At 37.7% G+C, this 17,948-nt stretch overlaps 6 protein-coding genes across 10 annotated transcripts; 1 reads left to right on the top strand and 5 right to left on the bottom strand.

Moving 5' to 3' along the window:
* Nucleotides 1-350: 350 nt before the first annotated feature.
* Nucleotides 351-1,794, bottom strand: LOC9327206 (probable aspartic protease At2g35615). The gene has a single exon (XM_002891098.2). The coding sequence runs from the start codon at nt 1,705-1,707 to the stop codon at nt 370-372; it is 1,338 nt and encodes a 445-aa protein (XP_002891144.1). The 5' UTR covers nt 1,708-1,794; the 3' UTR covers nt 351-369.
* Nucleotides 1,795-2,236: 442 nt separating this feature from the next.
* On the bottom strand, nt 2,237-3,526 carry LOC9327205. Its single transcript, XM_002891097.2, has one exon. It carries the CDS (start codon nt 3,286-3,288, stop codon nt 2,380-2,382), a length of 909 nt encoding a protein of 302 aa, XP_002891143.1. The 5' UTR covers nt 3,289-3,526; the 3' UTR covers nt 2,237-2,379.
* Nucleotides 3,527-3,535: 9 nt separating this feature from the next.
* On the bottom strand, nt 3,536-5,670 carry LOC9329906 (protein NUCLEAR FUSION DEFECTIVE 4). Its single transcript, XM_002891096.2, has 3 exons — nt 5,170-5,670; nt 4,195-5,030; nt 3,536-4,112 (listed from the first exon to the last, which is right to left on the bottom strand). The coding sequence occupies exons 1-3, from the start codon at nt 5,581-5,583 to the stop codon at nt 3,617-3,619; spliced, it is 1,746 nt and encodes a 581-aa protein (XP_002891142.1). The 5' UTR covers nt 5,584-5,670; the 3' UTR covers nt 3,536-3,616.
* A 509-nt stretch (nt 5,671-6,179) lies between these two features.
* LOC9327204 (phospholipase SGR2) lies at nt 6,180-12,072 on the top strand. The gene is made up of 22 exons (XM_021012978.1): nt 6,180-6,382; nt 6,557-6,764; nt 6,862-6,962; nt 7,087-7,281; nt 7,401-7,556; nt 7,780-7,851; nt 7,942-8,094; nt 8,251-8,301; nt 8,420-8,590; nt 8,692-8,841; nt 9,034-9,099; nt 9,193-9,714; nt 9,916-9,979; nt 10,086-10,204; nt 10,296-10,368; nt 10,524-10,626; nt 10,728-10,821; nt 10,898-10,960; nt 11,079-11,127; nt 11,208-11,311; nt 11,498-11,544; nt 11,624-12,072. The coding sequence occupies exons 2-22, from the start codon at nt 6,557-6,559 to the stop codon at nt 11,874-11,876; spliced, it is 2,814 nt and encodes a 937-aa protein (XP_020868637.1). The 5' UTR covers nt 6,180-6,382; the 3' UTR covers nt 11,877-12,072.
* LOC9327203 (shikimate O-hydroxycinnamoyltransferase) lies at nt 11,542-13,596 on the bottom strand. The gene has a single exon (XM_002891095.2). The coding sequence runs from the start codon at nt 13,441-13,443 to the stop codon at nt 12,109-12,111; it is 1,335 nt and encodes a 444-aa protein (XP_002891141.1). The 5' UTR covers nt 13,444-13,596; the 3' UTR covers nt 11,542-12,108.
* A 1,043-nt stretch (nt 13,597-14,639) lies between these two features.
* Nucleotides 14,640-17,560, bottom strand: LOC9329905 (carbon catabolite repressor protein 4 homolog 4). 5 transcript variants are annotated; one of them, XM_021014783.1, is made up of 10 exons: nt 17,453-17,560; nt 17,085-17,206; nt 16,930-16,970; nt 16,674-16,723; nt 16,310-16,379; nt 15,969-16,093; nt 15,751-15,881; nt 15,488-15,623; nt 15,262-15,409; nt 14,654-15,152 (listed from the first exon to the last, which is right to left on the bottom strand). In XM_021014783.1, the coding sequence occupies exons 1-10, from the start codon at nt 17,500-17,502 to the stop codon at nt 14,847-14,849; spliced, it is 1,179 nt and encodes a 392-aa protein (XP_020870442.1). In that variant the 5' UTR covers nt 17,503-17,560; the 3' UTR covers nt 14,654-14,846. The 5 variants fall into 5 exon arrangements, with proteins under 5 accessions (XP_020870440.1, XP_020870441.1, XP_020870442.1 ...); XM_021014784.1 differs by having other exon boundaries at nt 17,097-17,206; XM_021014785.1 differs by having other exon boundaries at nt 17,085-17,191; nt 17,453-17,549.
* Nucleotides 17,561-17,948: the final 388 nt, after the last annotated feature.

Genomic DNA, 17,948 nt, shown 5'->3' with positions numbered 1-17,948 from the left:
TATTATTCTGTCTTTTTTAATGGCAATTATTTATTGGACCGCAAGAAGAAAATTATTAGTATCTCCATTTCTTTGTTTATTTGCCGAATTTCGTTTTCAACATGAGGTTATCATATAACTTTCAGAAATATAAAATAAAATTAAGTCTTAAAAATAATTAGTCAATTGCTGTCAAAATAAAATAAAATACTAGTCAATTTCGTCGGTCTGGCTTCACTTTTTTGGACTGGCTACTTGATTTTTATGTTTGAAAAAAAAGAAAGAAATTTAGAAAGTAGAGATATTATTTATACTGTATATTCATTACATTGCAATAATTTATGAATATCAGATAATCAAAACACTGGCTCTCAACGACATCGTTTTGCTTCACAAGTTCCCGGAGCAATCCATGCGTTGAAACGATACCGTTTTGGTCTCCAAGTCATAGCCAACAAGAAAATCCATTTGAACCATATTCCCGTATATAGCAACTTCAGTTGTCGGAATCATACTCAAGCACACTATATCTTCACTCAGTTTCACGAACGAGTTTATCGGACTCAGCTTCACGTCGGCTCCGGTGAAATGCATTGTTATTGTCGGCAAACCGATCTCTTTGTCTCCGGATTTGAAACAGTGTGTTAAAATCCCTTGTGGATCACTCACACGCTTAGCTCCGGTCACTGATTCTTCCACCACCGCACCAAAGTCATCATAAAATCCTGAGTCGAGAAGCGTAAGAGTTGTGCCGGAGTCGATTATGATGTTACCGGTCTTCTTTGATTTCCGGTTTAAACTGTACCCTCCTCCTCCGGTGTATGGAAGCTTGGTTTTGCCGACGGTGATTGCTTCGAGAGTCAAGAAATAGTAAGTCTCGGGGTCTTTTTGGATTAACGGTGTAGTGAGAATAGCGGAATCTTTGCTTGGCTTGGAAGTCATCGAGTTGGTTCCTAGGTTTATGACGCTTGTGCCGTTTGTTGTAGCTGACGTGTGTGACAAGCAATAAGAGAATTTCTTCCCTATGGAAGAACCGAGCTGGGAAACTAACGATAATGGACCACCTCCGAGTCCGATGATTCCGGATCCGGTTTCTTCAAATGTACCACCGTTGTTGTAGCCGCAACCAAAGGCAGTACCGGGGAAAGAAACAGGGGAGCCAGAGGAAGAATCAATGGAGATTGTTTCGGTTGCAACCTCTCCTTTGGTAAACGATTCGTCTCCATAAGAGTAACGGTATTTGCAGGCGTTGCGCGATTCGTCGCAACCTTCTTCGTGTTCAGACAACGCATTGCAGGTTATGGAATCACAAGATTCAGTTTTGTAGGTGGAAGATTTCTTCTTGTCGAAGAGTGGAGTGTTTTGCTTGTAACATTGTTGACATGGCTTGCACTGAACCCATGTTAGGTCACTTCCCGTGTCAGCAATGGCAAGGAATTTCGACGGTGGAGTACCGATTGAGATGGACATGAAGTATTCGCCGCCATTTGAGATTAAACCGGATTGGAGATCGGTTTTGGTTGAGAAACGGCGGGAACGTGAGATTGAGCGGAGGAAAGCGGCGTTGAGACGGTCGGAGACAGTGTGCTGAGGGTTGTAGAGTGGAGAATGGGGAGAGTCACGGTGGATTAGCTCGACGGATAGGTTTTTCCGGTGAGCTGAAGAAGTGGAAGTGAAAAAGATGGTGATGGCTAAGAGCGAACAGTAGAGGAGAGTTTTGGTTGCCATTTTTTGATGTTTTGGAAAGTTTGTGGTGTAGTGAGTGAAAAATTGCAAGGGTTTATAAACGGCATGAAAGGGAACTCGAAAAGATTGAAACGGCAACGAGTTTAGCGACGTGGTGTTTGAACGTGAATGATAAGTTATTGAGAGGTTTAATGGAGATGTGGGATGATTATTGATTATTTTTCAAGAAATAAATAGAGTCGTAGCATTAACCGTGTGAATTCTTAATTTCATACAAAAAGAAAACTCTACTTGTGAGATTTTAATTGCTATTTTTTAAATGATTTTAAGATCATATCTGGCGTTTTAATATTTAATACATGTAAATATGTAATCTAGCAATTGAAACGAATCGACAATAGAGCTTTGGCTTTTGGCTTTGATTACATACAATTGGATCGTTTTGATTTTACAAAGTAACGTAAATTACACCTTTTCAACAAATTGCAATACTATTGATGTTTTTTCATATTAAATAAAAAAAATTCATAGGAAATTAGACTTGGAATTGAAATAATTAAATTTAAGAAATATATAATACTCCTACTACTTAATTTAAGATTTATTTATATTTCTGGTTAATTTATAAAATCTATAAGCATTTTCTTCAAACCGGAAAACAAAATTAACCAAAACAACTGAACCAGCCAAACCAAAAACCCAATTCCCCAATTCTCAATCATCAAAATCGAATCTAGCTGATGCCTGTTTCGCCATTTTGATGATCTCAGCTGCTTCTTTCCTCATCTTCTGCTGTTCCTTAAGCGCTTTCTTCAACATTTTCCTTTGATCTTCCACTGGAAACGCATTCAAATCAGATAAAAACTCGTCGAAATCGACCTTCCTCTCTCGACCAGAAGTGTAAGCAGCAGTATTAAACGATTTGATGCTTTTGAGATTCTTCTTGTTGGTGGTTGATTTTCTCGGCGAAGAACGCCAAATGGTTCCAATGAGTTTCGATGGAGATAACTTATCGAACCATGACGACTTTGATTTTGATTTCGATTTCTTTTCTGGTTCTGAATCTGTTGATGGTGGTGTAGTAGCTAAATCGATCGAAGATGAGGATGATGGTGAAACGATTCTGCGTTTCTCTTTAGGAAGCTTCTTCTTCATTTGTTGTTTCACTGGCGAGAAAATTTTACTCTCACTTATGTTTCCAGAATCTGAGAAATCTCCACTTCCATTAGAGACAAGCTCAGCCTGAGAACTCGATTTCATTTCCAGATCTCGTTTGTTTCTCGAATCTTCATCAGATAAACTCACAGAACCAGGTTTTTTACCTGGATTTCCTGAGAATTTCACATCCTCCTTCGGATGATTCGTCGCCACGCTCTTGGAGTGTGTGAGATGATTCTTCCTATTCATCGAAGAAGACGAAGAAACCGGTTCGTGTCGTGGAGCAGCTGGAAGAGATTTGAGTCGACGGAAGCGAGATTCGAGATCATCGGGAAGAGTAGAATCGGTGAAGCCAGAACAATTGATAGCAGCTACTTGCTCCAAAGCTGAAAGCTCCTTCGCTTGAGAAATTAGCTCTTCCACTGCTGAATCGTCTGTATCCGAAAAATACCCAAAATCCGCCATTGTCGATGATATCAAGCTTCTTAGGGTTTTTGCTTTTTGGTGGAGAAAGAAAGAAATAAGTGTGAGTGAGAAAGAAAATGATAAAAGTCGTCACAACGGCTAATTCATGATTTTGTCAGTTACGTTGGCTCCGATACTGTGCGTCTGTGCGCGTCACTTTTGATGACTAATCCACAAAATGTGTGATTAAGCTTTAATCTACTTTATTAATGATAATTTTAATTTAAGATTCTATTTATATAATATGTAAGCAAAAACTCGTGTATATCTCTCAATTTGTTCCACTAATTATCTTTTTCTGAGGTTTGTTATGTGTTACAAATTTGATTTACAATGGATCAAGATCCTTGTACGATGAGGTTAATGAAACCTGGTCTTGTTCAAGCCGGTGATAAACCGGTTTGGTTCTTATGTACAGTAACAGACTTGAGATGACGCCGACGATTGATAAGAAACCCCAAAACACAAACGTTTTGAAGTAGCAATCTCTTCCGATGCAAACGATTGAGTCAGACACGATTGGTGTTATCTCGGGGATTGCGTTGGCTTCGTAAATAGAGGCAGCGATGTAACCGTATAAGAGTGAGCCGATTGGTATGTTTGTGATGAGAATGTTGTGGTTAACACCTACGCTATTGGGTCCAAAGAGATCAGATGTTATGGAGACTGCAGCTGCAAATATGAAACCTGAGCTCAGACCGATTAAGGCGGTTGCCGTTTGCAATGCTATTTGTTGTGAGGATGATATCGCTAGTAAAAAGAAAGCAATTGGAGTTGGTAAGAGTGCGATTGCAAACCAGCCGGTTCTTGTCAAACGAAATCTCCTGCAAGAACCAATGTTCTTAATGAGAATCTGTTATCCAAATTTCACATTAGACATTCCTTAATCTAAAAAACGAAACTTACTTGTGCATAAAATCTGGTGCGGCAGAGAGTAATCGACCGAAGAAGGAGAATGAAGAGTAGATTGTGACGAGGGTTGTAGAGTTTTGTCCTAAAGACTGAGCAATCTGTCCCAAATTGTTGCTATACACAAGGCCAATAGTGCCACCACAGAAATACGCAATGTAGTATAACCAAAATTCCAATCTACTTATGAGCAATTGAAAGGAGTGTTCATCACCGAGCATCACTATGTTCCCTTCCTTAGCAGTCCCCAATTGTTCATACCCAATTTTGCTGGAAACAGACACTTTTTGGCTCTTGAGCTCATCTATGTTAAGCATAACATAGCCAGAGCTTTCATGGTTTAAACGAGCATTAATAACAGGAAGAAAGTAATCTCGAGCATAGACGAGAAGAGGAGCACACAAGGGGAAAACCAGAAGGACGATAGCTCCAATGAAATTCAAACGAGCTGATGAAGTACTGGAACTGGATAGAAGAAGGTGAAAACTTGTCGTAACGGCTAAGACATTCAAAATGGTAAACACATGGGAGTCATTTCGCCGGGATTCATTGTCTGGTGTAGGATCTATAGAAGGTTTAGTAAGAACTGGATAAAGAGCAGCAAACGAGACAACAAGGGGAACCAGAGAGTTCAGCAGAAGGTATAGATTCGAAGACGACGGGTTAATTGCATTGAAAGCAAGGGAGTATAATGCTGCACTGATTCCATTGAAGCTTACCGTTAAAGATAAGGCGAGCGCACGATTGTTCGGGAAATGACGAATGCAGAGGATAAAACATGCTGTATTGAACCAACAGATGCTTAATCCAGCCAACAAGCAACACAGAAACACCTATCATGTTAACAAGATTCAATCAATACATCAACATTCAAATCAAATTCTTGATCTTTAAGAACACAGAAGCAACAACATCTTAGTCAAAACTAACAAGAATTTCTTATGAGTGTTTTCGAATTCGAATATATGTTACCAGAGAATAAGGCAAAGTGATGATGTTGGTGATGACTAGCCACTGAACACCATAACCAACAAATCCCATAGCCGCCGCAGCGAAAAGAACGACGGAGAGAGGGAAATAACCTAAAGCAATCCCCGAAGACCATCCAAACGCTTTCCCCAAATCAGAAGCCACCGCGAGGTAATTCAACCTCACCTGAGATATTCCGAGTACTGATTTGAGATGGGAAGAGTAAGCAGAGAAATCGAAGTTAGTTCCTGTGGATGCTTGGATCCAGATCGCTGCCACAAGAACAGTCCATTTCCGCCATCGACCGAACATGGTCCTGAGAGGCGGAATGTGTTTCCGGTGAAACTTTCCTTCGTCGTCGAAGGAGGCTCGATTAGGTCGGAGTTTTTCAGATGCATCTCTGATACGAGGTCTCATATACAAAGGAAGATGATGATGAATGATGATGATGTTGACCGATTGCTGCAAAAAAGCGTTTAGTTGTTCATCTACCGCTTTTGATCTTTGTTCAATAAAAGGGATTTTGGGTTTTTCTGATTTTTATTTTTTCAAGTCATTGAAAACAAGTGTCGTATTTTAAATGTTTTTAACCATATTATTTTGGGTTGGATTTAGTATTGATTTTTGGCAACATTTACTTTCAAGTGTAGAAACGTAAACTGTCCAAATAAAACGTAAATGAAAACAAAGAACTGAGAATTAAGGAATCTAAAGGATCAAGAAACATGTCCATATCACACTTTGGTTAGACCAACTAATTTCTTATTGGCAAACAATCTCATAATTGTAGTGGTTAAGATATGGTATGCCTATCAGGATGAGGTAGCACAAATGATGCACTTCTAATCATCCAAAAATATTTTATTTTGACTTTTGGCAAATTTCAATTTACTTCACTTGTAAACAACAAGACAAATCGGTTCGTTTCTCGAAATGCTGACATGGCATCTTCTACGTGGCAGTTGTTTAGGAAGATGACAGTACACGCAACCGCTGAATCAAAGTTTCGTTCGGTTCTCTCGCGAATATTCCAACAAAACCAAAACCCAATTCAATTCGATTTCCCAGCTGTCACTCTTCTTTTTCAAACGACCTTTTTGTTTGTTCCTTCTTTCTAATTCTCCTCTCGCGATTTAGCTTTCATCAAATCAAAAATCTCTAATCTTTCTGTTAATTCTCGTCTAAAGCTCCCTCCTTTAACCCTCTCTGTATCGTGGTATGTGTTGATTCTTAATTTCCTCTGTAGGGTTTTGTTAAATTTTCAATAATTGATCACCGAACTCGAATTTGATTCGAAATTAGACTTCTTTTTTTGTTTCTGATTACTGATTTTAGGTTTGTGTTTTTTGTTAAGTCCAAAGTTTGATGCTTTCTTGGTTTTCTTGATCAGATGGAAGATAGAGAGGCACGTTTAGGAACTCGTGAGGTTAATGAAATATCTCCTGATTTGTTGAAGAATACGCCTTCGAATATTGCGAGGTTGGAAGATGTGATTGAGCAATGTTATGGTAGACAAAAGTATCTTGCTCAGACTAGAAGTCCTTCTGATGGGAGTGATGTTCGGTGGTACTTTTGTAAGGTTCCTTTGGCTGAAAATGGTGAGTCTTTGGTTAGTTTAAGGGAATGCAGTTGTTTGTGTATCCAGGTTTCTAATGGGTGGATTAAAGATGTAATATGTTATTGTCTTTTCTGCAGAATTAGCTGCTTCAGTACCTCGCACTGATGTAGTAGGAAAGAGTGAGTATTTCCGTTTTGGTATGAGGGATTCTCTTGCCATTGAGGCATCTTTCTTGCAGGTTCTTCTTTTCTAAGCTTTTGTGGTTTTATAATGTATTTGTTTATCTAGACTCTTGGTTGTTTGGTTCAAAATTTGAATGAAACTGTCATATCTGAAAATATTTTGGGATATTTGTGCAATAGAGAGAAGATGAGTTGTTGTCACTCTGGTGGAAGGAGTATGCAGAATGCAGCGAAGGCCCGAGACCACAACTTAATTCTAAAAAGAAATCAGTTAAGCAGTCAATTGAAACTCCTTCAGAATCTTCTGTGTCCTCTAGTCTATATGAAGTTGAAGAGGAGAGAGTCGGTGTACCTGTTAAGGGTGGGCTATATGAGGTACCATCGTGCAGAGATTTAAAGAATGTTTTAGAAGTTTCTTGTAAATTTAACATGTTGAGCCATTAGAGTCCTTGTATGCAATCCATCTTTCTGACCAAGGAACCGGAATGCTGCAGGTGGACTTGGTGAGGAGGCATTGTTTTCCAGTGTACTGGAATGGAGATAATCGGCGTGTGCTTAGGGGTCATTGGTTTGCTCGTAAAGGTGGCTTAGACTGGCTTCCGATTCCAGAAACTGTTTCTGAGCAGTTGGAGGTTGCATATCGTAACAAGGTTAGATATCTTTCTGTGGAATACATTTTCTGTTATGATCCTGGTTTGCCTAGAACTAGAAGCAATTGATGCATTTTCTGTTAGTTATGTTTTCGGTTTTAAGGTTCATAAATCCACTAAAGAGGATTTTTAGTGCAATTGATGCAATTGATGCAATTGATGCATGTGTATATATTTTTGATGATATGACAACAGTACCAATTAGTTTGGATTTTTCACGCAGGTTTGGCGCAGAAGAAGTTTTCAACCCTCTGGGCTTTTTGCAGCTCGTATTGATTTGCAGGGTTCTAGTCTGGTATGTGTTTGATTTCATGGGAAAGAAGTGGTAACTTTTTTGCCAGTTAAATGGTTGCATACATAATATTATCTGAAGTCGTAAATGTAGGGACTCCATGCTCTTTTTACTGGTGAGGATGACACCTGGGAAGCGTGGCTTAATGTTGATCCTTCTGGGTTCTCTGGCATCGTTGGATATACTGGGAATGGAATTAAGTTGAGACGTGGTTATGCGGGCTCCTACTCTCCAAAACCTACGCAGGTTCTTAGACTATTCTGGTTTCTTTTGTTAATTTTCTTTGACTCTATCCTTACCACTCTATACTGAAAAATCGAATTAAGTTCTACGTTTATATTTTTCTTATTAGCTGGTTAGTGTTCTTGTTATTGAACACACATTTCTTGTGCATTTGTTTAGGAAGAACTTCGCCAGCAAAAGGAGGAAGAAATGGATGACTATTGTTCTCAAGTATGTTTTAGTATACTTTTGTTTTCCATGAATGGCATTTGCATATCTGATCTCTATCGTCAAATTATTTTTAGAATCTCCAAGTTTTGAAGCTCTCTAGAACTGTTCTTTTGTCCAGGTCCCTGTTCGGCATCTTGTATTTATGGTTCATGGTATTGGCCAAAAGGGAGAAAAGTCCAATCTTGTTGACGATGTTGGAAACTTCCGTCAAATCACGGCAGCTTTAGCGGAGCGTCATCTAACCTCTCATCAGCTCAGCACTCAACGGGTCCTTTTCATCCCATGCCAGGTTGCTATACATATACACATATATTTTTATCCCCTACTGTTTTATCTCTGTATAGTATGATCTTACTTTATAGATTCTGTCTTTCTCTATCGTCTTTGTAGTGGAGAAAGGGTCTAAAGCTAAGTGGTGAAGCTGCTGTTGATAAATGTACTTTAGATGGTGTACGGCGTTTTCGAGAGATGCTGAGCGCAACTGTTCATGATGTGTTATACTACATGAGCCCCATTTATTGTCAAGCTATAATTGACTCGGTATTGAAATATCCCAAATTTGATACTCTCTTTGTCTTAAAGTGCCAAATTGAAACCAATTAGTGATTGAGTTTTAGATTTTGTGACAGCATAAAACCTTACTAGGCATTGTTACTTTAATCTTCTGTATCGTTGTAACTGGTAATCTTGTTTAGTATAAAAAGTGATTTGTGCCTCTATTTCGTTTTACAGGTTTCAAAGCAGCTGAATAGACTGTATCTAAAATTTTTAAAGCGGAATCCAGACTATGTCGGAAAGGTGCCCATCTTGTTTAGTCTTATCATTCAAATTTTGACTAGTGTAAGCTTGCATGAAATTGGAATTCATGTTCTGTTCATGGACATTTTACAGATTTCCATTTATGGACATTCTCTGGGGAGTGTTCTCTCCTATGACATCTTATGTCATCAACAGAACTTGTCATCCCCATTTCCAATGGATTCAGTATACAAGAAATTTTTTCCAGATGAAGAATCTCCTCCAACTCCAGCCAGCGCTGACAGACCTTGTAGTTCACATCCATCATCAAATTTTGAGCCAGGGAAATCTAACCAGTTGAATAACACCGAGGAAATCACAGGTCAAGATAATAACATGGTGGCTAAAGAATCAACAGTACTGGAACATCACGATGTCATCCAGGAAGCTCCTTCACTGATCTCTGATTCTGTTGTGGGCAACGTGGGTTTGGGAAGAAGAGGCGGCCAGGAAGATGACCATCATGATTCTAGTGGTGCTATACCCTCACAGAATGGACCAGATGGAGCGGACTGTAGAACGCCTGAATCTCCATCGTGTTCTCAAGAACAATCATGGGATAAAGAAAGTGTAAATTCTAATAATGAGGAGACAATCAAGTTGTTACAAGATGAGGTAAATATTAGCATTTTTATCTTTTCATTCTTTGATGAGATATGCAATTTCAGTTCTTGTAAGCTTTCAACACTTGTGTTCATAGCATCTGGTACTTTCTTAGTTTTGTGTTCTCTGTGGAAGTGTTGTCCAGTTTCTTTGCTGACTGACCAAAACAGAGAAAAGTTGTGTTTTCATTGATGGAGGTTATTGTTATCCCAGGTTAACTCATTGAGGTCAAAAGTAGCACAACTGCAATCAGAGAATGCCAGAATATTGTCGGAGGGTATTGTTTCTGACCCTTGATTTCTATTTTTCCCATTTATCGAGTTGTATTTGAAAACTTCATTTGTGTACATCTTAATGATGATATGAAATGGTGTTATGAACAGAAAAGGCCAAGGCATATGTGGTGCCTAAGCAGCTCAACAACGAGATGGCATCAACTAAAGATGCCAATGCACCTACAAGCCTTACTCCTTTTATCAAGTACCAAAAGCTTGAGTTCAAGGTGTGGGATTGTAGAATTAAAATGATATATCTCATTCAGAAACCACACTGTAAAAATGTCATTCTAACTCTTAACTGCATATTCTGCTCAGGTTGACACTTTCTTTGCAGTTGGGTCTCCTCTTGGAGTTTTTCTCGCCCTTCGAAATATACGTCTGGGGATAGGTAATACTTATTTATGTAACTCCAGGATTGTGAAAACAAGAGATCCGTGAATTCTTCTTTTTTTCTTGTATATTCTTTACTCTGCTATTGAATTACTTTTACCTTTCCTTGTAAAGTCTTTTTATATGGTCTAAAAGTTGTTTAATATGTGTTAGGTAAGGGAAAAGATTACTGGGAAGAGGAGAATGCTATTGAAGAGATGCCAGCTTGTCGTCGAATGTTCAATATTTTTCACCCCTATGATCCTGTTGCATATAGGTTAGCCATCATGGAAATAAAACAGTGTGTAGCTAGTTTATGGTCTCGCTGTCGTTGTTACTTCTTTTGCAAGTTTGTACTGAACTTTTTGTTTCACGCAGATTGGAGCCACTTGTCTGCAAAGAGTACCTTCCCGAACGACCCGTTATTATTCCCTACCACAGAGGGGGCAAGCGGTTGCATATTGGATTACAGGTACTTGTAACTTTGTGGTTTGGTGTTTCGTTTTACTTCCTCTTCTAATTTGTTTGCTCTATGTAATGGTCGATAGGATTTCAGAGAAGATTTTGCTGCACGTTCACAGAGATTAATGAATCATTTTGATTCAGTAAGGGTGTGTGTTTTCAGACTTCTAATTACTTATATATATATATATATATTGTAATGTTGACCCCAAGTTATTATCTTTTGTGATTCAATTTACAAAATTCTTATCTTTAATTCCAATGCAGACAAGAGTTCTCACTATTTGTCAATCCAAAAGTGCGGATAACTTAGACGGTAAAAAGTCGTTACTTTGCAACGTTTTTTCTATTACCTCTGATGTACTTCTAATTTTACTTGCATGTGTGATGGAACAGAGATGGAAGAAACTGATGACGAAAAGGATGGAAGGTCCTATGGTTCCTTAATGATGGAGAGATTAACTGGAACTCGAGACGGTCGAATAGATCACATGCTCCAGGTGAAGTTCTGATACATTTCCACCTAATTTATAAATTTTATGATTCCGTCGCATTCACCTTTCGTGCGGATGCTGTGGTTCTTGGAAACTGCAATATTGAGTGAATAAAGGAATCAACATGTACTGGATTTTCCTTAAGCTCTCTAATTTGCATATAATGATTGCTGAAATATTTGGGTGATGCAGGAGAAAACCTTTGAGCATCCCTATCTACAAGCAATAGGAGCTCATACGTAAGTGAAACTTTTCATTGCTTACACATTACATTTAACGTTTAGAGCCAAGAACTCAAGACTGCTATATACTGTGCAGGAACTATTGGAGAGATCAAGATACTGCTCTTTTCATAATTAAACACTTGTATCGCGAGTTACCAGACGGACCAAACTCACCCACGGAATCCACCGAAGGAGATGATAGACCAAAAGACTCAAGTAGACCTCATAGCTGGATAGACAGAAGAGAGACTGATTATGATGATGAAGAGCTTCCTTTAACATTCTCGGACAAACAAATCGCTAGAAGCTTCTCCGCAGAAGCCAAGAAATATTTGAAGAAGCCTTAAGACTTTGACCATAGGTTTATATCGTAAATCCGGTGAAAGCTCCCTGATTTTGTTTTTGTTTCCTGTGCAGAAGTAACATATAGTGCAGAAAATGTGAAAAGTAAAAACTCCTACATGGTTTTGCCACATTGTAACCACAATCCTTTGTAACCATAATTTTACAGATAATAAAGCAAAACAATGAAAGCTTCTTCCTTTGGGATTATTTTTTCGTCGTTAGCTGAGCTTGTTTTCAGGTCTGGAGTTGAAGATGTTTAGCAGACATTGGCTGAAAAACCGAGTCAGACTCTAAAGCTGTAGCGAGTTCAGGCCACACGATAGCAGAAACCGACCACGAGCCATCATTGCAGGCGCTAGGTCGCTGGTTCAGGTAACCAACTCCTATTTTCTCAACCGTTGAACATACAGTTCCTAGGAAAGGAGCACCAAACCCAAAATCCAATTCAGCCACAGGGAACCGTCGTCCTGAAGACAAGACCAAAGCTGGTCCTTCTTGTCCGAGGACCACCCGAGCCAACATCAGTCCAGGTCGGTGACTCTCGATCCAATCTATCAAATCTGTGAAATGAGTATTGTTTGTCACGTCTGTTATCGATTTATGCACTATGTTTGCTATCTCTGATACATGGTTTTGCTTCAGATTTTCGATGCTGGCTTCACCTACAGCTACAGACAAGACGTTTCCTATGTAGTTTGAGGTAACGGTCTCGAGTCTTCCTCTACCGTCGACAAGCCATCCCATCTTGCAGGTTTTATGACCGCTCTCTATAGAATCCACCATTTTTTTCCACACATAAGCGGAGAAAGCTTCAATCTTTGTCCTGCTCTCTCCGTTTACAGTAGCTAGAGCTTGCAACGCGTCTATGCTCGAAGCATCGATGTGGTAGAGACGCTTGATGAGCGTTTTAGACATCGGTATGTTCTTAATGTCTTCCTTGCTGCATTTTACGAATTTTTTGTCCAAGTGAGGGTCGTAACGTGGAGGAGACCGTGCCCGAAGGAGATTTCTCCGGTGATCTGGTACACAAGAAACCTGCTGATTTCTTGATATCTCTGACCACAAAGTGAGGAATTTCCCGAAGGAGCTGGCGTCTCCTAAAGCATGATCAAACGTGAATGTTATAGCGAGGCCTCCGCATTCGAACTCTGTCACTTGAATCTGTAAAGCGAAATCCGGGTTAACTGGAACCAGCTTTGATTGGAGAAACACATCGAGATTGTAAAAATCCAAACTCTTGAAATCGATATGAGCTCGTGCTTCAACGAGCAAAGCTCCATTGTTGTTACAGATGATCATAGGCTCCTCTTGAGAGGTTTCGTTGGTAACAATCTGACCCGCGAAAGGATAGAAGTAGGTAAGAGTTTCAGATAGAGAGCTTTTGAGGGATTTGACGATTGACTCAAAGGATAATTGTGGTTGCTTAGGGTAGAAGTAAAAATAGGTCACCGGAAAACGGCCGGAAAGAAGGTCAAGATTTGAGAGAGTAAGGCTACTAACTTTCTCCAGTTGGTCGCCGGAAGCTTTGACTATGAACTCTCCGGTGAAACTCACATCAAAGATTTTCATTTTCAGTTTACCAGTAGGTAAAAAAAGTTCTCTCAAGAGAAAGCTTATGCTAAATGATGCTTATTTATAAGACCATATACAATGAGGTTGTTAAATAAAAAATTGTACAGTTGAATTGGTGCCATGAGGGTGTTAATATGAGGTGGATTATTTGGTGTTGAATTTGAGGTGGATTATTTATATCCAAATTCATCTTTTTCAAACTTTATAGATTTATTTCATTTGATTTGGATATAGGAGACCAAAAAAAAAACTTATTAAACTCAAAAATTAATTATACTTTTTTAGCTATTCATATCCTAACAATTATCAACTTCAAAATCAATATTTCCAGCAATATCAAAATATACCAAATTATTAGTTTTTAAGTTTTTTTCGTAATTTTATTTGTTTTAGAATAATTATCCCAATTTTGTTCTTTTTACTTGTAAGAAAAAAAGATAATTAAGATTAAAAAATAAGAAAGAAAAAATCAAGTGTTTGTATGTATTTTTTCACTTTTGCTTTAATGTTTTTTTTTGTAATGGGACATTCGATACAAGTATTTATAAGATAATAATAATAAAAAAAAGATATTAAGAATATGAAATAAAAATGGTATGATATGGTGTTGAATTTTATTAAACAAAACTACTGTAGAATGTAAGAATTGATTAGGTGGAAGAGAAAGAGATGATGTGAAGTGTTAGAAAGGTAAAAAGTAGGATGTTTAATAATGAAAGCATTGTTGATGGTCTAAGATATATATATAATCATAGAAAATATAATAGTTGTATTGGGTTCTTTGTGATATATATTCAAAGGAACGATCATTATTCGTTTTGAAAAATCTTATGTTTTTGGAACATAACATTACATCACTGTCATTTTGGATAAAAGTTTGAAGAAACAAAGAGTACGACTTTATTCATAAGCAATGGTTCAAATTATCGGTGAAAGTTGAGACTGTAAAAGAATATTCGTTCGTACTCACAATTGTCATTTATCATAATAAGTTGGTGCGATAGTACAACTTTAGTGGTTGATAGATAATACAGATCAATGCTTGACTAATTTTGTTGCAACTTTGTTCAACAAATTTGAGCCGAGATCATCATATTAATATGTCATTTCACAAAATCTTCTGTTGCTTTTTCTAGTTGACTACAGAAACAGAGAACAAGTTGTTATGTTTTATTATATGAGTGCAATAAATATTAAATAAGACGCATTGAACAACGGAAGTTGATAAATTCAAATATTCTCAGTAATTTCGAGTTTACTGAGAATAAAATGATCCCAAGTCCTCTAATACTTTGTGTTGTGTGTGTATGATTCACTGCTTCATGATTTGCTACAAGAACCATATTCAAATACTGAAACAATGGAGTTATGCAACAAAACTTTCTAAAGAACAAAACTTTCTATTCCCGACGAATCTCAAACTCAGCTCCTATCGGTAAATGATCACTTGGGTGATGATGATTCGGTAAGAAACCGACAATATCTGGAGAATCCGGCTCAGGTAGTTGGAGGATACTCACAGGTTTGATGAAGTCTGAAGGAGAGATGAAGATGTAGTCAAGTGTATTTGTGAAGCCAGGAGTGCAATTTGTGAACTTAGGCTCTCCTCTTGTGACTTCATAGACACTAGACAGCGGAACTGGAGCTTCTTCTTCTTCTGTGGTCTCTGCGGGTTTAGCATTACCCGATACTAGGTAATTATAAACCTGGAAAACGACGACAAGTATCAGTTTTTTACCACAGCAAACTCAATTTTATGACTTTGTAAATAGATTGAACAATTAGGGAAACTCAAGGTAAGCAATTGAATCAAACCATATCCCCAGGAATTGAATTGAAGTCGCCAGCTAGAAGCAATGATGGTGTGCATTCGAATTCATCCGATATTAGCGTTTTGAACTGAGCTAGTCGTGATAGTAGGTACTTGGCTTGAGCACGCTTGACATCAGCCAATTCCGGGTCCCTAGAGATAAGCAAACATGAGATGAAAGTTTAAACAAGTGGTAAAAGATAATCTTTAATGTGTGACAAGTATTTTTACCAGTAAAGATGTGTGTTTGCCACGATAACAATGTGATGAAACGGCTTGTTGATTCTAAAAGCAGCCATTATTCCAACGCAATCGCGTTTTAGTCTCACAAGTGGATCATTAAGGTCACGACTGTCTTTTCGAGAATCTTTTGTTTGGAGCAGATTTGTGGAAACATGTGAAGAGAACAATAGATAAAAGTTGGTAATGATGTTGAGATATAAAGAAACAGCACAAAGGATTTGCTTTCTTTTCCTCCAGAAGGACAAATTTACCTTTCGCTTTCTCATCACCTTTTCCTTCGTTGGACGTCTCAATCTTCTGTTCGCTGCAGGAAACACTATCTGCCTTTATTGAGTCCACAAGATCATTATATTCGATCCGTTCCTTTGTGACCAACTCTGCACTAAATCAAAAGAAGAGTGTTGTTTCAATCACATTGATGTTTCTGCATTAAGTTAAAGTCTTGTCACGCTTGATGTTTTTATCATACCAGCTTGGCTTGTAGAAGATTGCACAACCATCACGCTTCCTCTGTCCGGTTCTCTGAATATAAATCCCAGAATAGCCCAGAGACTCCATGTTATTTCTGTAAAAGCTATCGTACTCATCTACTTCCTGCGAACATTGCAACAATATAACTAACACGTGGAGACACCATTTTGTTAAACACAATTCAAAGGCACTATGAACAAACAACACTAAGATTTTTACAGGTCTGAGATTGTCTAATGGATTGAACAAAACAGAAGAATGAATTCTGTGTCTTATACGAAAAGGGTTTCTCAATACTAACCAAACACAAAAGAAGAAATTTTCACAAGAAAAAAATACCTGCAGACAAAAGAAATCAGCCTTGAGATTTTTGAGAACGCTGAGAATTGCATGTGAACGAGCTTTCCATCTGCGGCACAAAAAAAGGAAGACCAAGTCACATTTACTGCAAATATCATAACCTTTTAAGAAGCACCATTCCCTAAGCTTTTAACAAAGTTACTATATCTCTAAATCCAAACACAATAATGCCGGCTTATAGCTAGGTTTCTGCACATTCATAGAATCCATTGTTGTTTTCTGAAGCAAATCTTGACTTGAAGTTTTTATACTCCAGGCCATTGATTACGCAACTCACACAAAGAACTCTTGACTAGTATAAGAAAATTTGATCTAGAAACTGAGAAATGTAGAGAATAATCACTTGAGACAAGCAGGTGGGGAGTGTGGGAGAAGTGCACTCTTCACATAAACCTACAAGAAAAATAAAGCTCAAATAGATCAGAAACTTAACAAAGAAAAGAGCTAAAAGAACTGTATTTATCTCTAAATCAAGCTCAGAAAACACAATTCAGCGACGCAGTGTGATGTAAGATCGTTTAAAACTACAAAATCCGTCAAATAAGCTTACACCATATCATAAAGCATATGAGAAATTAAAAAGCTTGATTATTTATTACCTGAGCTAATATGTTATACGAAACGAGACGGAATTTGATACCTGGAAACACAAAATTCTCATTACTACACAAAATCCTCATTACCATTCTACTTAAACCTAGAAAATTTATATAGCCACAAGCTTTGATAAGTAAATAGAAATTAGCAAACAAACCATCAGATTTACTTCTTGAACCAATATCAGCTCCTTCAACAGATTCGAATTTTCGAACTTTTGGTTCAATTGCAGGATTCGTACTCATTCTTTTCGAAATAATTTTCCTGCAGACTCGAGAACTGTTGAATCAAAGGGTCAGATAAAGGAACAAAACAATCCTTGAACATCAATATTTAGGTCAAAATTAAGAAGCTGCTTTAATCATCATTGCCAATTAACCATAGAATTCCAATAACAGCCCAGATAAATTCGAGATTCGAGAGGATTGGTTACAATATAAAGATGAGAAATTTCCCAATGACAATGAATAGAGACGATCAAAAATGAAACTTTATGTTGATTGATACGGAAACGAAGAAACCCACCTGGGAAGAAGATTCGGACGAGGAAGATGATGATGCAGAGTACTAAACATCAGTGAGAGCAATTGACTTAACCCAATTTGGCTTTAGATAGTAGAAGGTACTTGAGGGTTTTCAAATAAAATAGTGAAAATTTCGATAATTATCATTTGGTCCCTTTCTTTATATTAAAGTAGTCAATGACCTTCATTTTATTTAGTGGAACTTAGAACCCCCAAAAAGAGGGAGTTGGTAGGTTCATTTAAAGGAAAAATGTATTTTCATACGAGTTCATCCGCAAAGTGTGTTTTCCGATCTAGACAAATATATAAGGTTAATTTCAACTTAAACCTAAAAAAAGTTTAAATTTTATACCCAAATTTTGCATTTAGTATCTAATTCAAAATCGTAATTAATAGGTGTTACTTAACCATTACGATTGTTGAGTCAGCTGACAAGTGTTTGATGATTTGGTTTACAACAACGTCGTTTTGCTTGTTGAAGTTAAATGTTTTCAATT

This window comes from Arabidopsis lyrata, assembly GCF_000004255.2.
Source record: "Arabidopsis lyrata subsp. lyrata unplaced genomic scaffold ARALYscaffold_1, whole genome shotgun sequence".
NCBI classification, from domain to species: Eukaryota; Viridiplantae; Streptophyta; class Magnoliopsida; order Brassicales; family Brassicaceae; genus Arabidopsis; species Arabidopsis lyrata.
Note: the sequence above shows the minus strand (reverse complement) of the source record. Positions and strands in the feature narration are given on the sequence as shown.

Excerpts from the sequence above, each read along its gene's own strand:
- LOC9327205 (XM_002891097.2), bottom strand. The coding sequence starts at position 3,288 with ATGGCGGATTTTGGGTATTTTTCGGATACAGACGATTCAGCAGTGGAA.
- LOC9329906 (XM_002891096.2), bottom strand. The coding sequence starts at position 5,583 with ATGAGACCTCGTATCAGAGATGCATCTGAAAAACTCCGACCTAATCGA. Across the intron at positions 5,031-5,169 it reads TCACTTTGCCTTATTCTCTG|GTGTTTCTGTGTTGCTTGTT; the intron begins GTAACATATATT and ends TTAACATGATAG. Across the intron at positions 4,113-4,194 it reads GCACCAGATTTTATGCACAA|GAGATTTCGTTTGACAAGAA; the intron begins GTAAGTTTCGTT and ends TGGTTCTTGCAG.
- LOC9327206 (XM_002891098.2), bottom strand. The coding sequence starts at position 1,707 with ATGGCAACCAAAACTCTCCTCTACTGTTCGCTCTTAGCCATCACCATC.
- LOC9327203 (XM_002891095.2), bottom strand. The coding sequence starts at position 13,443 with ATGAAAATCTTTGATGTGAGTTTCACCGGAGAGTTCATAGTCAAAGCT.
- LOC9329905 (XM_021014781.1), bottom strand. The coding sequence starts at position 17,502 with ATGTTTAGTACTCTGCATCATCATCTTCCTCGTCCGAATCTTCTTCCC. Across the intron at positions 16,724-16,929 it reads CGTATAACATATTAGCTCAG|GTTTATGTGAAGAGTGCACT; the intron begins GTAATAAATAAT and ends TTTTTCTTGTAG. Across the intron at positions 15,153-15,261 it reads ATTCAATTCCTGGGGATATG|GTTTATAATTACCTAGTATC; the intron begins GTTTGATTCAAT and ends GTCGTTTTCCAG.
- LOC9327204 (XM_021012978.1), top strand. The coding sequence starts at position 6,557 with ATGGAAGATAGAGAGGCACGTTTAGGAACTCGTGAGGTTAATGAAATA. Across the intron at positions 7,852-7,941 it reads ATTTGCAGGGTTCTAGTCTG|GGACTCCATGCTCTTTTTAC; the intron begins GTATGTGTTTGA and ends TCGTAAATGTAG. Across the intron at positions 11,545-11,623 it reads CAAGCAATAGGAGCTCATAC|GAACTATTGGAGAGATCAAG; the intron begins GTAAGTGAAACT and ends TATACTGTGCAG.